At 40.4% G+C, this 21,252-nt stretch overlaps 1 protein-coding gene across 3 annotated transcripts in view; it reads left to right on the top strand.

Annotated features, from left to right (window-relative positions):
* glra1 (glycine receptor, alpha 1) overlaps nucleotides 1-21,252 on the top strand; it is a 141,867-nt gene that overhangs the window by 100,696 nt on the left and 19,919 nt on the right. For all 3 annotated transcript variants that reach the window (XM_039813115.1, XM_039813114.1, XM_039813116.1), the window contains 2 exons: nucleotides 5,585-5,799; nucleotides 11,439-11,585. In XM_039813115.1, the coding sequence (XP_039669049.1) occupies nucleotides 5,585-5,799; nucleotides 11,439-11,585 (362 nt within the window). The remainder of the gene's footprint in view (nucleotides 1-5,584; nucleotides 5,800-11,438; nucleotides 11,586-21,252) is intronic.

Below are 21,252 nucleotides of genomic sequence, written 5' to 3'. Positions count from 1 at the left end.
TGCGATGTAAGACCGATGGATTGTTGCCTTGATAACCGTCCAGAGTTGTAAAATGATTCATCACAGTGTTATAAACCGTTGTGCAGTGTTTTGGTGTCTTGAGGAGTATTCAGACCCATCTATAGATCTATTACCAGACTTCCTGGATTGTATTGACATTATGACACCAAATTATCCCCTTGTGTTTTTCAATGCAGGGCTGTTTTTGGTCTGAATGCCCTGCTAATTGCGTGACTTTGGTGTTTTAATAAAGGCTTAGTTCGGATTCACCAAAGTCTAGTCGATGGAGGCAGCAGTAGTTCAGCATCTTCCGTGTTCATGCCAGGTAAAATGACTTTTTGTCAAAGCAGTCTGGTGGCTTTGAAGAGAGCAGAGATAACGGGTTGAGTTCCCCGTCGTAAAGGGCTGTCTGACAGCAAGGTAAAGCGGGGGAAATATTGTAAATAAAGCGAACACTTAAACTGATATTGATGTTTTTAGGTGTCTAAAATGCGTTTAGCTTCTGCCCCCGTCCATAGCAGGATGGTGCTTAGCTTCCGTGTCCGTTCCTGCTTCTCCAAAGTGGGGAGTGCCGACCGCCATCTACTGTAGCTAATGCACTGACTATGGAGAAGTAGCTCAGACAACACACTTCAAAAGTGTGTATGGGTGTTCTTCCTTTTACTAGAAGAACACACACACACAAGTAGAGTATGAATGAAAGTACAGTGTGGATGTAAAGGACACTGCACTGTAAAGTACACACACACAGACCAACACACACACACATATACACACACCAACACACACACACACGCGCACAGACTCCACAGTGAGATAGGGGCCCAGCTGAATAATTTCAATCTTCTTATCAGATGGAAAATATGGACAGCACTTAAAAGCTCTGAAGTGTATCACAGCTATAAATCAAGTCCACCCCATTGACTCTCCTCCTCCTCCTCCTCCTCCTCCTCCTCCTTCTGTCATTTTCTCCTTCCCTCTTTCTTCTCGTCTTCTTTCTCTCCTCCTCATCCCTCTCTCCGCTTGCTCTTAACGTCACATTTCCTCCACTCTTTCCTGTCATTTCCCCCCTCTCTTTTCCCTCTGTTTATCTCTCCCCACTCCTCTCCTCTCCAGTCATTTAGGGTTAACTCTAACCGATGAGGCTGCCTTCCATTGATCTTCTTTGATTAAATGGATTGTCGGCCATCTTGCTCTTTGGCTCTCTTGCATTTTATTATGAGCCCTGGCGCGCTCATTACATTACAGAAAGAGGAGAAGGGACATTTGTTACAGGTGCTACTGTCCTGCATGTAAATAAGGCCGCTGCGCTGTGTTAATGTGATTATCTATGTTGCCGATTTTCTTTGTGCACATTGTTTTTGCGCAGAAAATGCTACTTTGTGTGTGTGTTTCATATGCAGTAGCATGTGTACAGTACAGTATTTTTATATTTATTTATAGTTTCATCTTTGACAAACTAGTAGACTTCACAGTTTGATTGCTAGGAGGTCCAAAAGAAATAAAAAAAGAAATAAAATAGACTAGGGCTGTGCAATGAATCACATTTTAATCACAATTTCAATTTTGGCTCATAACGATCACAAAAACAATGTAATTTTTTTGCACATTACGTTTTGTTTATTTTCTTATTTCGTCTTGTGTTCTGAATTTAAACTGTTTAACTGTTTTTTTTAAATCAATAATTGCAACATCTCTCCGAAAGTCAATGAGTAAGTAATCAAGTTAAATAGATTTCAAGATTGACCAAAATAATTGTGATTATGTTTTTTTTTCCATAATCGAGCAGCCCTAATAGAGACTGAAATATAAATGGTAAAAAACTGGGCTCTTTTCACTTAAAAGACCCATATTGTAGTAAACCATGAGCAGAGAGATTAGGAGGAGGCGGTGGACTCCATTCCTCCTAATCTCTCTGCTCCCCTTTTAAGGCATCATGCTGCGAGCGTAAACATCCACAGTTCCTCTCCCGTCACAGCCACACAAGGACTACCGCTGCTTCTGGCGGACTACAACGGGCAGCTGCAGATCAGCAGACTTTCAACTGCAACAACACAGCTTGTGCAGTATACTCGCATAAGAAAGCCATACATGTGATTTAAGGAACCAAGATAAAGGAAGGTGACACCAATAAGGTTAAAAATATCAAGTTCAAGTTAGTCTCGCATCGCCAGACCTTCCTCCACAGCTCTACAGAGGAGGGTCTGGCTAGTCCACACAACATTCTGGGATGGGAGAAAAACATGCTCTGTTTTATTGACATTTTCTTTAAACCAATCACAATCGTCATGTGCGGCGATAAGGCCCGGACGGAGCAACGGCGCATCTGCTAAATAGCCTCGGGAAGGAGCTTGTTTTGATGGAACGTGTGCACGTAGGGAGGCGAGATCTGGAATTAAAATGGCTGTCGAGTGTGTGATGAGAATATAACCCAAAAAAAAAGATAAATATGATTTGATTGGAGGATGCTTCCCGAATCGACCAGAGTTTATTTGTTTATATTTATCAGGGTGGATGGCCGGGTCAAACAAACACGGGACATTCACCCAGGAGACCGCCATTGATGTCCCGCCAAAAGTCCATGTTGACTTACATACTTAACTTAATTACGGTACATAACAAACCCAAAGCCGTGATTTTTTTCCTAAACCTAACCAAGTAGTTTTAAATTGAATTCTTTCCATGGTGCCGGCATCTCATTTTAACCCCACCACGTAATGTGGTGGTAAGAAGTCGTGGTCGTTTCACGTATTTCTGTGAGATCAGGTTGCTCAATTTCTACGTACTTCCTTTAATACCACAATGACTAGAATGGAAAAATGGGACAATGCAAAGCTTCCAATTTCGTACCAAGATTGTAATATTTTTCCAAAAATGACTACGTATGCCAGCTGTATAATTTATAAAGGTCCAAATAAAACTTTTGCTCATAGTGGTTTTAATAATTTAAGACCCGCACAGAGAAATAGTCTCCATTTTATGAGGGAGGAAGACGCAATAACTTCTCCATTTTCTGTCGTGTCATCACTTCTTAGAGTGCTACATGTTCCTCTGAGCCACCTCTCAGACACTCTGCCACAGGCTGTTATGGCAACAAGTAAAAGGCAGTATAAATCCAAAACCACCTGCCAGGTTTGTTTTCTAGTATTCACCGTGTTTCTTTTGATATCCAGCAAAGCCGGGCATTTGTGTCTCTCTGATTTTCCGCTCGCGATTTACACGTTGGCTTAGTGTGAGAGCTGAAGAAAGATGACATTTTTGTCTCAAAACTGTCAACTTTGGCTTCATTCCCTCTATTTTTCCCCTCTGCGGCTTATTCTCCTTTTTTTTTTACTGCCAGTCCAACAGCTTCCCCCTTCTCTAATCCCACATTCTCACTTTCTTGCTCCCCCTCTCCTCGTCTCTCTGGATCACTCTTTTATTGTACCCCTCTGTCTCATCACGTCCACCTGTTTTTTTTTTTGTCCGTGTTCAGATAATGCACCCATTCAGATGAAGATAATAGGGAATTCAGAAACACTCCTCACTGCTGATGAAACCGCACCGCCTCGGGGAAACTGCTGAAAGAACATTTTGCTTTTAAGTAGAGTTTAAACATCGACCAGCGTTATTATTTCTATTTCCTGGAATCCACCTCTTGTGCTCATTTCCCAATGAGATGTTCAAGTTAAAAAAAAAAAAAAGGACACCTACTGAGACAAAATGGTTGGCTATATGAATAATATAATATAATATAATATAACTGAGTCGTGAATATCTTTGAAGCTGTAAGTATCATGAGCCATCTCATTACAACGTAATAGCCTTTTGGAGGGTGCAAGTCTTTCTTTTCCTTTTAAAATGCTGAACATCAAAATAGATTTAAACTAGATGGAGTAAAACAATGGGAGGTTTGTACTTTCTTTGTGAACCCTGATTGGCTTAAAGTTTTTTTTTTAGAAATACATCTTTAATGCGCAGAAGTTATACTTAAGACACACACAGCGCCTCGTCTGTCACAGTTACCGGTTTGTTATAGTTTACTTCATTAGACAGGCTTAACCCGGCAAGCAACTAAAGAATCCATTTCAAATGTTGAGTTTCAGTCAATGTAGCATCAGTGATGTAGATGTGAATGTAAAAAGCCAAAAAGTGCAGACGCTGTATTACCTGGAAGCGCTTGGCCCAGGTGCTCTGAATCTGGCTGCCTGCTGCAACCACGTTCCCGTGGTACCTTCATGCACGCATAGGACAAACAGTAGCAGTAAGCCACTCTTACATCTTAGTAGTTAGGCAGGGGCCGTCACAAAATGGACTGAACAACAACAAAAAATGACTGACTTGAACTCTCGAAGGGACTGCCAGCATTTGTTGTCAAGTATTTATTTTAAATGAAGCTTAGTGTAAGTTCAATGACTATCAGGTCTGAGCTACTCTTCTCATCCATCTTTCCAGAATTCAGCATTATCTTTATCCCCACCTGGTGGGGGGGGGTTCTAATTCTTCTCACGGCTTCTCTACCCCTTTAACATGATGACCTTTCTCCGCAGCACTGCCATTCTGGATTCTGGGATGGGAGAAAAACTTGCTCTCGTTTATTGCCATTTCTTTAAACCAATCACAATTGTATTCGGGGCGGTGCTAAGCGCCGGACGGAGCAACGGTGCCTCAGCAAAATAGCCTCGGGAAGGAACTTGTTTTTGTGTACGTTCAAAGGTTGTTTTAGTCGTGCAACAGAAAACTCCGATTGGACAGATAGTCTAGCTAGCTGTCTGGATTTACCCTGCAGAGATCTGAGGAGCAGTTAACCATAGTCCTCACAAATCCACCGCAGTTTAAAATGCCAACACAAAGAAAGAGGAAGGTAACGGACGTCCGGCTGAAAACACAGAACTTCCGGCGGCACCGGAGCAATCCCGGTAATGAAACGTCGGCAAAGACTCTCATTCATCATCTTTTGCACGTGCAATAAATATGTGTACACTTGAAATAGAGTCTCTACTGATTGAAATACATTTGTATCAAAGCAGGCCTTGTTCAAGTCAGGCCCAGGGCTGTAGGTCTTCTCCTCTCTCTACCATTTCCTCTCTGTCACTATCTATGAAGCAAAATAATGGCCAAATAATGATAATGATAAGGCATGATTATGTGCCATAATTTATATAGAGAGCCAAAAGATGCCGCCACACACAGGGTTAGCATCTGTTTCATAATCTCACAGTTGTTAATGTATTTTCCTCTTCGTGTGTTCATCAGGTTTATTTAACATAAATTACACTGCGATGGTTTCCAGCGCCAATGTGTTAACCAGAGGTTCAATAACCAGACTCTCATCACAATACTAATTGTTTTTCTGTTTTCATACCCCCCCCCCCCACACACACACACACGCGGATTCCTTCTTTTCATTCCCTCCTTCATCTGAGTAAATTCAAATGCAACGTATTTTTCCATTGGATCTCTCTCTCTCTCTTTTTCTCTCCATATATCTTACCTGCCGTCTTCCACAAACAGCTTCCTCGCTTTTAATGACAACAATCTTCTTTTTTTCCGCCTCCCTTTCTTCATTGCCCCCCCGCCCCTTCCCCCTCCCTGCCTCCTCCAGGTAAATTCACCTGTATCGAGGCTCGTTTCCACCTGGAGCGTCAGATGGGCTACTACCTGATCCAGATGTACATCCCCTCACTGCTCATCGTCATCCTGTCCTGGGTTTCCTTCTGGATCAACATGGACGCCGCGCCCGCCCGGGTGGGTCTGGGCATCACCACCGTGCTGACCATGACCACGCAGAGCTCTGGTTCCAGAGCCTCCCTGCCCAAGGTGAGGACAAATCAAACGCACCCTTTTCAGTACCAGCTTTTGTGGCCAGACGTTGTCAACATTCGGGTCTGAGCCCAAACCTAGGGCTCACCCCGGGGGGAAAAAAAATAAAAGGGCTTAAAAATCTGTAGATCATTTTGGGAGAAACCTGGTAGTTTAGCCGACATCCTGTTTTATATCTGTTCTCCAACTGTCTTCATCATTCTGAAACCACAACACAACAAATATTGATGGTGACTCATTTTCACTCCTGCCACCTAAGAACAGGCACGAAATGGCTGATGTTACTATTTTTAAGTTACATAACGTAGGGTAGGAATTTGGCATCAACAGCATTACTCATTTTAAAAACGATTTTTGTTCTACTCTGCTGAAGTAAAGTTCACAGAGTGAATGTTTAGCTGACAAATCTGCTACATTTGAATCCATCCCATAATAACGTGGGACCGAACCCACATAAAACGCAACAGTACATCACTTCCAGCAAACTTCACGGAGAACTTCAAGGAAAGATGGCGGGAGGGGAACAGAAAAGGAGAGATAAAAAAAAAAGTTCTTTCCATTGACCAATTTGTGTTAGAGTGAGGAGAGCGGAGGGAAAATGGTAGCAGAGAGGCAGACAGGGAGGGGGAAAACTAAAAAAAGAGACAAGAACAGAACTTCAACAGAAGTTCAAGGAAAACAAAGATGAGAAAAATAACTTCTAAAAGGAGAGAAAAATCTTTTCCTATGAGGGATTTTCAGATTAAAGGAGGGGGGAAAAAACAGTCAGACTTTGCATGAGCCAGTAGGATTGTATAATTATGTCCAGGGAAGATGTAATCCCCAACACACACACACACACACACACACACACACACACACACACACACACACTCAGTGTTTGTTGACATTAGGTGCTTTATGCGCTCTAAAAATTGAACAAGTGAACCGTGATTCCTCTGCAGTTCAGCTGTCACAATAATGATCACACAGCACAGCTGAGCTTAGGTGGGCATACTGCTCAAACACACACATATATGTGTGTGTGTGTGTGTGTGTGTGTGTGTGTGTTTGTGTGTGATTGACAGTAGACACACACACCTAAACACACGGCTCTTCTCACATGCCACAGAGGAGGGCTGCGCCATGTCAGGCAAGGAGAGAGGAGGACATTCTTTTTTGAGAATTATTTAACAAAGCAGATGATGTTAATTCAACACTAGGTTCTGATTTATTCATGGATGGTTAACTCAAGAGAAAGTATCTTTGATGCAGGTATGAACAAGTCTAGAAAAAACATAGCATTCGCCCACGATGCTACACAATAACACGACTGCAAAGGTTGGTCACGTTAACTTAAATGCCAACGAGCAGCATTAACCTGCCTCTAAAGAGACGTTTTGTACTTTAATGAGGTTTCAAAGCAACTAAACTACACAATGTCAGCGTGAAAAAGGTACTGATTTGACGTCAATCAGCAATGTGTCATTTTATTATGTTTGTCAGAGGAAAGTAGGACTGATTCTGTGTCTAGGAACGCCTCAGGATGGTTGTTGACATGTCTGATCCGAGAAGCAGTGGCGTTAAAACTCAACTTATTTATTTTTGAAATACTTTCATACTGTATCTCTAAACTGGGGGAATGTAAGAATCCTCTTTCTGTTGTTTTTCTGCCTCTCTCTCCGTCTCTCTCTCTGCCTCTCTCTCTCCGCCTCTCTCTCTGCCTCTCTCTCTCTCTCTCTCTCTGCCTCTCTTTCTCTCTCTCTCTCTCTTTCTCTCTGCCTGGATGACAATCATACCAAGTGAACCAGTTGGCCGTTTAGGCCTCATCAGCTCTGAGGGGGTTGGGGGGTTCAGTCGGGCATTCAAAGATAAATGTGCTTCAGACGCAGCGCAAACGAGCACGACTCGCAGCAAGGCAGAGCGGCGAGGATAAGCACTGTGTGTTTGTGAAAGTGATCTCAAGTCATAGTTTAATTGGATTTTAAACGGCTGATTGTGAGTTTCCTCTCTCTGTGACGGAGCGGGGATCTCCTTCTCAGGCTGCACGGTGTAATTGCGTGGGGAGACGGAGAGCTGTTATGACAGGCCGGGGTGAATGCACTCCAATAATGGCGCTTGGCAGGCAGATAGCAATCAGACAATGATCCGACCAGACTTCATTTAGCTCTTATTATCTGGACAGTCCTTTTCCTGTCCATCTCGCTTCACACCGCACACTTCGTGCGTAGAGGCTGCTGACATTCGACTGGTTTTGTTTGCTGATTGTGTCGGTTTTTTTTTTCATCTGTTTAGTGTGTTCAATCTACTATTATACTATATAGTATGGCTGGGACGATATGCTTTTGGTCCCCATTTGATTCTTTCACGATACATGGGTTCCTTCTTTAACAAAGACAACAGTTGAATAATACACTTCTAGAGACAATGTATAATGAGACATTTCTAAAAACTAATTGATTTCTAAGAAAAATGCACATCACAAGTCAGTCAGTCTGACATGTATTTAATCTGTAAAGAAGTACATAACATGTATATTCAGAATGTTCCGCTATCGCTCTGTTTTGCTGGAAACGGATATGATGTAGTCGCCGTTGGCACGAAAGGGGAAAAGGACCGATTTAAAACATCCCATTTCGTCCCCCACCTCTTATATGTAGAGCATCATAATATTGTTATCTAAACTCTATGCACGTATAAAGATAACACGACTCTAAACTCTATGCACGGAGCAAACCTCCAACAGTCGTTTAACGTCTGACCCCTGTCGAAGTGAAGTGTCACGTTCAGGAGCACTTCAGTTTTAATTTCCTTCTCCCTCTCAGTGTTTTCCCCTCTAAACCTGGGGCACGTTCCGCATGGAACGACATGTTTCCTCGAAACGGTACTTTGAGGTGTGTTTGCTCTCGTTGGGTGGGTGTGTCCGAGATTCACCAATGCAGCAGTGACGTGTATGTAAACGGGTGGTAATAAAAATGAAGTGCACTTGCGCACACAGTAAGTAAGTAAAGTTTATTTGTATAGCACCTTTCACAGATAAAAATCACAAAGTGCTTCACAATAAAATGCAATACAACACAAGAGGTCACAATACAAGCAAATTGAAATACAAATAGAAAACATAACAAACAACCATAATAAAACCCACTCGACTAAGTAAAAGCCTGCTTGAACAGAAGAGCCTTCAGCGGCTTTTTAAAAGATTCGACAGAATCTACACAACGTAGCGAGAGAGGCAAGTCATTCCACAGCCTAGGAGCCACTGCTTGGAATGACCGATCCCCTCTAGTTTTACATTGAGTGCGGGGGACCACTAGCATCTGACCTAATGACCTCAGACTACGGGTGGGAGTATGTAGCTTTATCAAATCAGAGATGTATGAAGGAAGTTGACCGTGCAAGGCTCTGAAAGTAAGGACCAGAATTTTAAATTGAATTCTATACTGGACTGGTAACCAGTGAAGTGCTGCTAAGACAGGTGTGATGTGTGCTCTTTTGTTAATGTTCATTAAAAGCATTAAAAAAAGCACAGCAGAATAGAATAGGAATAGAATAGGTCTTTATTGTCATTGTTAGGCCTGTCGCAATATGCAATGAATCAATTAATCGCATGATAAATAAAAATGAGCTCGATAATTTTTAAATGGATATTATCGCGGTGCGAAAAATTTCCATTTTATGTATTGTTTTTTTATTGTGTTTGGTTTTTATTCCAGTGTATTTTTTGTTAACAGAGACTGAGAGTCCATTTTATTTATTGTTTTTGGTTGTTTTGTTCATTTATTGTGGATATTTAAAATGTCTTCCAGTTCCAGCATTAAATATTCTTTAGAAATAAAAGTTTATTGATCTTTGAAAAGGTGTACCTGCATTATTATGCCATTATCATTATATTAAGATGAAAATGGTCTCAGAACGACAATATTATCGTTTATCCCAATAATTTCTGGGACAATTTATCGTCCAGCAAAATTTGTTATCGTGACAGGTCATTGTCACAGGAAATTAAAAGTGCTCTCCAGTCAGTGCATCATTCATTGAGTCTATAAAAATATAATGTAAGTGCTAGTGGCACTTAAAAAAAAAAATAGAAACATATAGCAGCATTAGCAGCATACATAAACACACACGGTCATACACACCCAGTCATTGCATAAAAAAACAGTATGAACACACAGACATGCATACTTTCTGTAATTGCATTGATCTATTTCACGTCAGCTTCCATATTGCACATTATTTTTTTGCAGCATAGAGGGTGGTTATTGCAGTATGATAAAATATGTGAGTCTATTTGTCCTTGCGTTAATTGAGGGTTTAACACACCAACGTTTCAGTTTAATATTCAGTATAACGTTTTGGCTACGTTTTGTCTGGGCTGAACGTGCCACTGGATTAACCCACAACTGAGCAATGATATATCTGCCCCAACTTGTAGGGGATTCTCAGTACCAACCTAAGCATCTGCAAGTTTTTCACTCCAATAATTCACACCTCAGGGAGTCTTTCGCTATCCTGGTTGCTGCATATTTAGCCACTCTTCTACAACGAATGTAGTTTTCTCACACTACGCATAACTGTTTGTCCTAAAAAGTAAAATGTGAATTATGAAACTGAAACTCTGACGCACAAAGATACTTTTGATTCATTGTGCATCATATGGACATGCTTAGTGCGCTGAGTGCTATTGTGTGTGTGTGTGTAGTTTGTTATAATTAAGCCGGGCATAACTGGTCTTTTAAAAGTGAAAGTTTCTGTAGGAGAAAAGTAAGAGAAAAATGAAAATGCCACAACATCCAAATGGTACAAAATAAATAGGGAACATGTCTTCTTGCAAGGAGGAACTCTCTCCTGATAGACAAGACTGTAGAGCCATGTCAGTTATTATGCATTGAATTGCAGATAAAGTTAATAATTTGCACACACAATATACGTTTCAATCTTCAAAAGTAATTTATAGACTCAAAATGTTTATTTTCAGCACTCACTTGATTTATTACAGTTTGATTTTAATCTAAGATGCATCGACAAGGTTGTGTTATCTATATATTTTCATACATATTTTTCATGCAGTGTATTGAGTGCACAAAATCATTAAAGTGAGAAGTTGTGGATATGACGATACATTTCAGGGCTCGACTATGTGAAGAAACTGTTTATCAAACTTTGGCATGAAGTGAGTTATCAAGTAAGACGTCCTGGATGGATGGCGATAGGCCTGTAACAATTGTTACATAATTGTCTAATCGCCATTTCTTTGTTTAACCGCAATAAATTGCTAACATTAGCTAAGGTGCCAAAGTAATTGTCAATTTTATGTTCATTTCAGAAAAAAATTCAATGTTTTACGATAATAAAGAGGCGTGGTTTACTTCATAGGCTGTGTACCTGTGTTACTACATTACCTGGGTCACATGACAGTGAGATAACCAAAAGATGTATCCTGGGATTCATTCTAAACTTTATTAGTTTGAAAAAGTAATACATAAATGAAAAAAAAATTTTTTTATTTGAATGAAAGAAAGAATTATATTGGTAATTGCAATTATTTCTGAGACAATTAGTGGTACAGCAAAATTTGGAATTGTTACAACAATAGATAACAAAGCCTCTGAACAGCTCCCAGACGCCTCTAACCCTTTCTGCCCCCTGTTCAGGTGTCCTACGTAAAAGCCATTGATATCTGGATGGCCGTGTGTCTGCTGTTTGTGTTCTCGGCCCTGCTGGAGTACGCCGCCGTCAACTTCATCGCCCGCCAACACAAGGAGCTGCTGCGCTTCAGACGGAGGCGACGACACATGAAGGTGAATACTCTGCCAAAACGTTTACATTCACATTTGTCTCTCTTTTTTTTTATAATCTGTCCACCAGTTCTGTTTTTTTGCCCGGTGCTTCAACAGAAATGTCAGCTGAATTGAAGAGTTGCATTCTAAAAGTGAGATGGTATCTATGTGACTAAGGTGGTTGTGAGTAGCCAAACATCTGATAAAACACAATGAGACCATCTTATAGTGCTTTGAGCTTTATACATGACATGAAGGAATACGCCACCGTTTTTTTGAAACAGGGTTTACTCACCGTCTCCTCTAGATTTAGATAGGTGGGCAAACGCATTTTTTTGTCTCAGTGCATGCATTTGTAGCGGGTCCCGACTAGGTCTCCGCTGGCAGATATATAGATAACCCTCTGATAGGAGTGCTCTGGAAGTATTGGAAATATTACAGAGAAATCAGTGACGCAGGACAAGAGGTGCTCATTCTCCATTCACTCGGATTATATTTATTTTCAACTTCACTTTAACTTTGGATCTGCAATCATGAATTATTTTCTGTTATTTTTGTCTGCTTTGCATTGAAGCACAGGTTATATCCACATTTGGATAACATGAAGCCATGTAGTCTTCAAAGGTCTGTGTTCACATAAATGGGTCCTCACATATTTCCAAACATTAACCTATTAACATCTGTATGAAACCAAAAACAACCATTTTCCCTTTAAATCACATTTTTGGTCCATCATCAATCATATCTGCACTTCTTTCTAAAGAAATCTGTTATCTTTGTTCTCTTACCCAAAAGAGTATTTTTGTAATAATTGTACATTTTATAAGTATCCACTTTATACAACAGAATAATTCTCATTTGCAGTTAAACTGTATTACATTTACACTATAAGAACACAAACTTCAATAATATGTATATATATATATATATATATGCCTCATAACTTGGCACTCAACTCTATGAACTGAATCTGTATTGATGTAATATTACCGCACGTGCGCCCTTAAACCAGGCTGTAGCCTGCGCCCTTAAACCAGGCCATAGCCTGCACCCTCAGACCAGGCCGCAGCCGTAACTGGTCTTATACTGTACATTCACATTCACGTTTTACACTTTTAACGTTGTAGTACACACATAGCTGTTTTCCACACACACTAAAATATAACACACAAATGCCCCGGAGCCATAAAGAACAAATAACCTAAACAATCTGCGGGCGTCGGCCGCCATTTTCTCAACTGCGTACTGTCAAACTTAACTGTTTACACATTTGACATACTTTTAGTTCACAGAGCACACATCACTGGGGACTCATATAAGCTTATGAACATGTGTAGTCACATCAAAGGTGTGCAACTAACCTGGAAGTATTGGAAATATTACAGAGGAATCAGTGACGCAGGACTACAGCTGCTCATTCTCCATTCACTCGGATTATGAGCTTATCTTGCTCTGCGTATCACTATATGTCCCAGTGTGACGCTGCTCGTGCTTACTGCCACCCTGTGTCCATTTTAGGAAATACATGAAATTGGGTGCTTCTTCCGTAATTTCTCATTAGTAATCAATTATATAAATCAGAATCAAATAAAATACTATTGCAATAGAAGGAAATTAAACAAAAAGTAATAATCTCCACAAAACTTATTTTGTGGGTGTCACACATTGTCTTAGTCCGGCAGCGCCACCACTAGTTTAGCTTAGCATAGTGAATGGAATCCTTTGTTGCCGGATAGCATGTCGTGAGTAAAAGTGAGCCAACTGAGACAAAAAATGCATTTGCCCACCTATCTAAATCTAGGGGAGACGGTGAATAACCCCTATTTCAAAAAAACGGTGGCGTGTTCCTTTAAGGAGTTGACAAAGATGAACACAGGCGGAATTTGGATGCTGAACCTAAATGATGAGTTCTGAATCAAACTCTTCAAGTCTACTGATCCACAATCTTCCATATCTGCCCTTTGCATTGTGCCCTTGAGCTGTTTAAACATGCATTAGAGAGGACATAACAGAAGGGGAAGTATGTACTCATAATGTTTATTTTTCAGCACTCACTTGATTTATTACAGTTTGATTTTAATCTAAGATGCATCGACAAGGTTGTGTTATCTTTATATATTTTCATACATATTTTTCATGATCAAGTGCACAAAATCATTAAAGTGAGAAGTTGTGGATATGACGATACATTTTAGGGCTCGACTATGTGAAGAAACTGTTTATAAGGAGAAAGGATCTTTCAGAACAAGGAGTAACCAGACGAGCGCCATTTTCCAATGGTCAAACACAAACGCTCCAGCGCTTGTTTTGTCCACACACGAGCCTCAGACTTGTGTTGTTGTCTCTAACCATTCGAAACAGCACAGAAACAAAACGTAGTACCACTGTTGTTGGAAATCCTATGCTGCCGGGCAGACGCGTGCTTTCATCAGAATATAATATTTGGGTTTGTCAGGTGGTCTTGAGCTGATGTTTGGCCGTAAACACAAAGAATGCAGTTTAGATAAAAATCCCTGCTCCCCTTCCATCCTCGGGCGTTGTGAAAGATTCACAGCGTGTTTGATATTAGCTTTGTGCGGAGCTCATCACCAGGCAGAAACACAGGGCATCAATGTTTCATGGGCAGAGCACTGAGCACGATTAAAAGCCGAGCCGCAGAGCAAACAGAGACGAGGCTCATAATGGATTCACAATGTGGAAGAGGAGAAAAAAAACTTTTCCCTCGGCTCGTAAACTTTTGCTTCTGGAAATGCATCTTTAACCAGAAACAGAGATCTTAAAGTCTTTTTAGTTTTGACTGTGCTTCTCAGTGAGAATGTGCTTGTGTATATTAGACAAAATCTTATTTTTTAGTCCTTTTAGGATTGAGTGCTTGTTAGTCCTTACTTTTTAGTACCATGATCAATGTGCGTGTATTTTATTTTTGACGTCATAATAGTCAACTGAACGATTTGGGGGGAAAATCTAATTTTCCCATTTAAATTTTTTCAAATCATATAAAATTGAATACCCAAAAATTCAATGAAAGTAGTGATCAAGTCCTTGCAATTGTACTTAACGTTTTGTGTAATTTGGTTAAAAAGAAACACATATTTCTCTTCAAATTTGACCCAAAGACAAGGGTTAAGGACTTAGGTGAGGTATATATTTGACCTTGGAAAGAAATTCTGTGGTATCATCCAAAGCTTCTCGAGGTGGGATTATTTTTTCTCGACCTTGTGTTTCCGAGGCGAAGAATGAACTGTGAGCTTTCAAGAGACTAACCCTCCACGTTGACCTAAAACAAAAGCTCAAGAACAACGACCAAATGGACCTGAGAGTTGTCATATTTCTTGGTGAAACTAAGGAGAACCAATCTAGTGGCTCAAAACATCAGCAAACAGAAAGGTGTGTTGTGTTCATGAGAGTCGTATGTGTGCACGGGTGTGTTTGTGAATGTGTTTGTGTCTTTGCACTGCATTGAAAATGATGCATAAACCACAATTGATGGAAACCCGGCAGCGTTGAAACATGATTATGACATCAACAACCTTTGTCCTTCTTTGTTTTGACATCGCTGTGAAGTCAGAAACACATATCAGCCTCAGAACCACCTCATTATATAAATTCACTGTCTATGAACCAAAGAAGACTAACATTGAGGAATGAAGATACCTGACAATATGTCAGCTTATTTAATTTCTCAAAACTGATTTGAACATAGATCTAGTGAAAATGACAAAGGAAAATGTACATTTTTCCCTGGAGGAGTGTTAATGTATCAGGTTTTTTTTCCTTCCTTCCTTCCTTCCTCTACTTTCTTTCGCTGGATTTGTCTTTGAAGCTTTTAATCAATCAATTCTATGTGTCTGGTTGGATTTATCAGTCCGAGGCTGCTGGATTGAATAAGAAGTAAAGCTGTCAGGCCTGCGGGGAATATTGAAGCGCTGAAACTGGTGGTTTGTGTGTTTGTGTAGGTAGAGGGCAAGAAAACTCAAACACCCACACAAGAAATGCAGCAATGAGCATGCAGTAAACACTTACTGTGTGTGTGTGTGTGTGTGTGTGAGAGAGAGAGAGAGATGGGGAGATTGTATCTATATAGCCAGTGAACATGCATGAGTGCATTCACGAGTGCTGTCGTGCATTTTGGTGTTGTAGGGCATGTGTTCGTGTGTGCCATGACTGGAGCTGCTTGATTGAATTTGACACGTTTGAGTGTGTGTGAGCATGTTCGTGTGTTTCCGTATTTATGAGGACCGAGTGTCCTCGCAAAAGAAGTGAGGACACTGTGCCAGAAAGCTGGATAGTTTTAGTTCAGGGTGTGGAGTCATGTTTAGGTTTAGGTTGGAGTTTGGTCATCTGTTTTTTATTTTTATTTTTTTTTATTATTATTATTATTATTATTATTATTATTATTAGGGACTAGGGATTAATGTGTTGTTTATTTTCAAATAATCACCTAATTGTCTATAAAATGTCTGAAAATAGTGAGGGGATGTCTTTTTAATTGTTTACTCAATGATACAAAAAGCAAAACATTTAGGAAGCTAGCTCATTAGCAAATGTTTCTGCTTATGAAGATTGATTAAAAGCTCCAGAACAGCTACTAAACAGACCTTTTACTGTGACTATGAAATAGTAATGAAAAATAAATGCAAATGATTTCATGTGGTAAAATAAGTTTTTTGCCTTCTTTCATAATTTACGTAATCATTTTGCGATCCCTCAGATTTGCCTTATGACTGGTTGCGGGATCCTGGCCTGCAGGTTGGGAACCGCCTTTCATAGACAACAACTGAGACATAATAATAGAGTATTTTATGCCACCAAAATTCAATTTCAAATGGCATCATTTTTACTTGGACAAATCCAAAGGAGAAAAATGCAATTTAGATGAACAAGTCACACCCTGCTGTATGTTCCACATGAGCCTCAGTTAATAAAATAGTAGAGGGAGAAAAGGAGTCAGGGAGCTGAGTGGGGTTTGTGGGGAAAAAAAAATATATAGAAAAATAAAAAAGTATAAATCCTAAATCCTATTTTTGTAATCCCCAATCCCCTGAGCTGCGATGGTGGGTTAAGAGGTAGATTAGCAGTCCGGCTGCCGCTGCACTTTCAGGTGAATCAGACACTAACCCCGACCGCCCTGCTCGCTCGCTTGCCCTGTTTGTACGCCTCTCTTTCTGCTGTTTTCTCATATGAGGACAGTCAGGGGCCCACATTGTCCTGAGTTTCCCTCTCACACATGTAGCACACCGCAGGAGATTGTCCGTGTCAGACAAGTTCTCACTTATTGAAAATACTCCGATTGGTTTAGGCGAGGGATGGCGCTGGGTAGAGCGTGCAGGAGGCAGGACATGACGCCGATTACACCGCGGTCACACAGTTGGTTTGTAGTTTGGTCATAAACATCAGAGTCTATTGCCGTTCCTTGAATTTGACGATTTTGGGTGGTGGCCCCTACCGACAGAAGTTCCCGAATCTCGTTGTTTCTACAGTTAAGACATTTTCGTTGCCTACTTTGTGTAAATCACCCTTCTTTTTTATTCACACGCCCACTCACTCGCCATGAATTCTCCGGGCAATGAGCTGCTTTATTCACACATGGGATCAATCGGACGATTTTGGCAGCAGCCCTTACAGACAGAAGTTTCCAAATCTCGTTGTCTCTCCAGTTAGACATTTCCGTTGCTGTCTTTCATGGAAACGAAACATGCTTGTTTTCTTCGGTTTTGCACGATAGAAACGTCATCAACACGGCCACTCGCTCGCTGTGAATTCTCACACATTGGGCCTCTTTATATACAGTCTATGCTTTGGGCTCGATCGGACATTACACAGACGTTGTACTAGGGATGGGATAGGGCAGGGTAAAGTCCCTTTAATGTCCGAGTCAACTGATTCAACCATTTGCCTTCACACATACAACTCCACCGGGTAATGTCTCGATAAGGTCAGGGTTGCAGTACATGTGTGAAAAAAGGGGCTTATGTCTCTCGACCCTCTCTCACCCCAACAGCAGGAGGAGAGAGCGAGAGGAACATGGGCTCAGGATTGACCCACATCTGGCACGATTGAACCTTTTGCATAGTTTTTTATTCTGTCACACAGTTTATTTTTGCTCACATGATGAAAGCAGGAGGTGAATTTAGGTCATCTGTTCATTTCAGTTTTGTTAATGAAGGAGCTCGTCCGTTCAGTTGAGGTCAACATCTTTCACAGGAATTCTTATTAAGGTTTTGTTTTTCAGCTCATATAATAAAATAGGTGAAGTCAGGTGCTCAGGTTGTTACATAATATGATTTGTTGTCATGTTGTGTTGTTGGAGGTGAATTTAGGACAAAACCTTACTATTTTTGGAGTTTAATTTCATACATTACATGTGACTGATGGGCTTTTCCTGTCTCTGGGTGAATTTAGGTGAATAGGTCTATTTTTCACACTGTGTGATTTATTTATTAAGGATTTTCTACCCGTAGCATGTAGCAGAAGGCAAATGTATGTGAATCCACACTTAACCAGTTACTTCTGCCTTTTCACACCAGAGCCACACATGTTGAAATTTCCTTGTAGCACTGTCAGGCAATTTGATGAAAGCATCAACCAAATGACAGAGATGTTCCTGAAAGTGGAAACTAATATTCAATGAAAATTTTATGAAAACAGATTAAACTCCACAGCATGTGAAAAAGACAGATAAGAATAGGACAGATAGAGTTTAGTGAAAGGAATCAAATCCACAATACAGCACAAAAACCACAACAGTCAACATTTTTAATAAATCTCCTATCTCTAGTGAGTCCCATAAATCTACAGGACGCATAAATCAACGATCACACATTTGTTTGTTTTTCAAATTAGATTAAAACCAAATGGAAAGTAGTGGTGTCAGACATTTTAGGTTTGGATGCTCTCTTAATAAAAGAAGGTCCTGCTAAGTTACAGCACACTACAACACCTTTATTATATTTGGAAAGGCAGGTATTAGAGGAATAGTTTGATATTTTGGGAAATGCTTATTAGCTTCCTGCCAGACAGTTACATGAGAAGATTAACACCACTCTCATTACTAATATACTACATAAGGCTACAGCAGCTGGCTAGCTTAGCTTAGTACAAAGACAGAACTGTTGCTTTAAATGCACAATAAAAAGTAATTTAGATGACAATTTTACCTTCATTTGATTTGATTTATAATTAGTCAATCACAGGAAGACAAAGACCTGTAATAACAAATCAGATAACTCTGAACTTTGCAACTCATCAAAAACAAGATTAACTTTAAATATAAACTACTGGTGAAGATAATATACAATTTAGTATGGAGCACAAGTATTCAGACCCTTTACTTTAGTAAAACTAGTATTACTTCATTGTAAAAGCACATTCAAAATATTGTACTAAAGTTTTATGTGCAAAATGTACTTAAAATATTGAAAGAACAAATATGGTACGCACTATATAGCTTGATCCTTTTACAGTATTGTATATTAACATGTAAGCAGTATTTTAATCTCACATGATTTTAATTACTTTATGGACCATTTTATAATAAAAAGTATTATACTGAAAAATAGCTGGTAACTACAACCGTCAAACAAATGACTTTAAGTAAAAAGCACAGTAGTTCCCTCTGAAAAGTAGTGCATTAGAAGTCAATAAAGTGCCATGAAATGGAGGTACTCAAGCAAAGTACAAGTACCTCAAACCTGTAGTTAAGTACCGTACTTGCTTTCCACCACTGGTGCACACACTACATTGTCTCATCACAAGCCTTGACAGCTACATAACATTAAGGAGCTTTTCTGTTTTCCACAAGAAACTTAAAGGACTTCTAAGGAAACACAGAGAGATATTTGAAGTATTTGCATTTGATTTTGCTGAGAGAAAGGTTGCACAATGCACTCCAAATCGAGGAATCATTTGAATGTGTATAACAGTTTTTAATTCAGCTCCTCTGGTCTTTTTTACTTTATTTCAATCACAATGAAAGATCTGAAGAGTACAATTCATTCTTGAAAGTATGAGCACCTTCAATAAGATCATCACCATTAATCCCAGCTGCTCTGCTGTGAAATAAATCCAGCAATGGTGTAAGCCCACTGACACACATTGAGAGAGAGAGAGAGAGAGGCAGTCCTTTAATTAACCTCTCTGGCCAGTCCTTCTAATGTGAGTCTAATGGGATCCACAGACCTCCATTACATCTCTGAGAGGGCTATCAGTCAGGTTCCAGCTCGCCGCAGAGGAAAGCCTCACTGCTGGCCTGCAGCTCATGTAAACCGCCCCACAGGGGCAGCCGCAGTGCCTCTGTCCACTGCCTACTTGCCTCTCTTTGTCCAAAAACAAAGGACCAGGTGGAGAGGAAGGCAATGGAGCAGCACGACTGTGGTACACGACAACACGGTAGCAGGACATGTTTTATTGTCCAGTGAAACAAACGTTCCCGATTAAATTATTACCGACATTGGACCGAGCCAGCACAGTACACTAAGGAATTCATATTTGATTAAATGGCAATGCACAATTGACATCCAATGCCAACGTTCATTGTCAATGCCAGAGGTAATGTGTCCTGGAAATGGAAAGTAGTGGTGTGGGGGTCGTGGTGGTGGATGGGTGTGTAATACATTCGGTGTTCGCGTCACGTTAAAGGCTTTCTGTGGATGTTTGCGTTTGTTTTCTTTTTCTAAACATAACCATAACAGTATGCCTAACCTTAAACCATGTGTTTTAGCTGGCAAACACTAATTTCCTTTGTACATTACATTTAGTAATTTGGCAGACGCAAAAAAAAGGTACATTCCAAGCAACGGCAGATCAGGGAGAAACCTCAACATTTAGTTCCATGTTCAAGTGCCGCAAGGCTGCAAGTGCTTTAGGTAATGTGTACATAGATAGCAGAGAGAGAGAGAGAGAGAGAGAGAGAGAGATAATTAGGTGAGAAAGCTTCATTGCTTCGTCAGCGTTTTCAATCTAATTATCTTTTGTGTAATTGTCAAATGACAATGGTTTCCGGTGAAAGAATACTCATATGAATTCAAAGGTCCAGAACAATGCCAGCAAAATGCACCAACATGAATAAAAGTTTGTCATAATGTAACAAAGACTTTAACAGCACAACGCACCTTCAACAAGTAAGCTTGACTTACTGTAGCGATCTGTCAGTGCGTTTACAAGCAGTTTTAAAAAAAACAATTATATTCTTTCCACCAGGTTAAGGCAATATCCTGATTTCTCAAACACCATGTGCACACCTTACCCTGGTTAAAATCTGAATTCTCATAACCCGGTTAACAGAGTTAGAGAACTCCTTCAGTAACCGGCTTATTCCTCATGTATACACCTTAACCGGGCTGTAACCGGTTTAAACGACTGCTGCTTCAACTGCTCTCCCCACTCCTGGAGTGGTTTTTGAACCAGACATGATCCGCCAGCGTGCTGCGAGTCGAACTCGTTGCTATGACACCATACAACAAAACAGCGTTACCCGAATCAGCAGGCCATCGGTAGCCAAGAGCACTGCGGTCCGTCTGTTTTACTCCCCGCCGAGGCAGCAGCGGACATCGGGCGATGGCTAGACAGATTGTCCATCCCCGGGGCTGTCAACGCTGTGTCTCCGCAAAACAGTGTAGGGACCGAGCAGCCCCCCCTGCGGCCGTTGGCTAACATTACTGTTAGTTAGCTAACAAAGTTAGCTTGCTAA

Source organism: Perca fluviatilis, chromosome 10 (assembly GCF_010015445.1).
Source record: "Perca fluviatilis chromosome 10, GENO_Pfluv_1.0, whole genome shotgun sequence".
Lineage (NCBI taxonomy): Eukaryota > Metazoa > Chordata > Actinopteri > Perciformes > Percidae > Perca > Perca fluviatilis.
The sequence above is the reverse complement of the archived record's forward strand: the minus strand, read 5'-3'. Positions and strand labels throughout refer to the sequence as shown.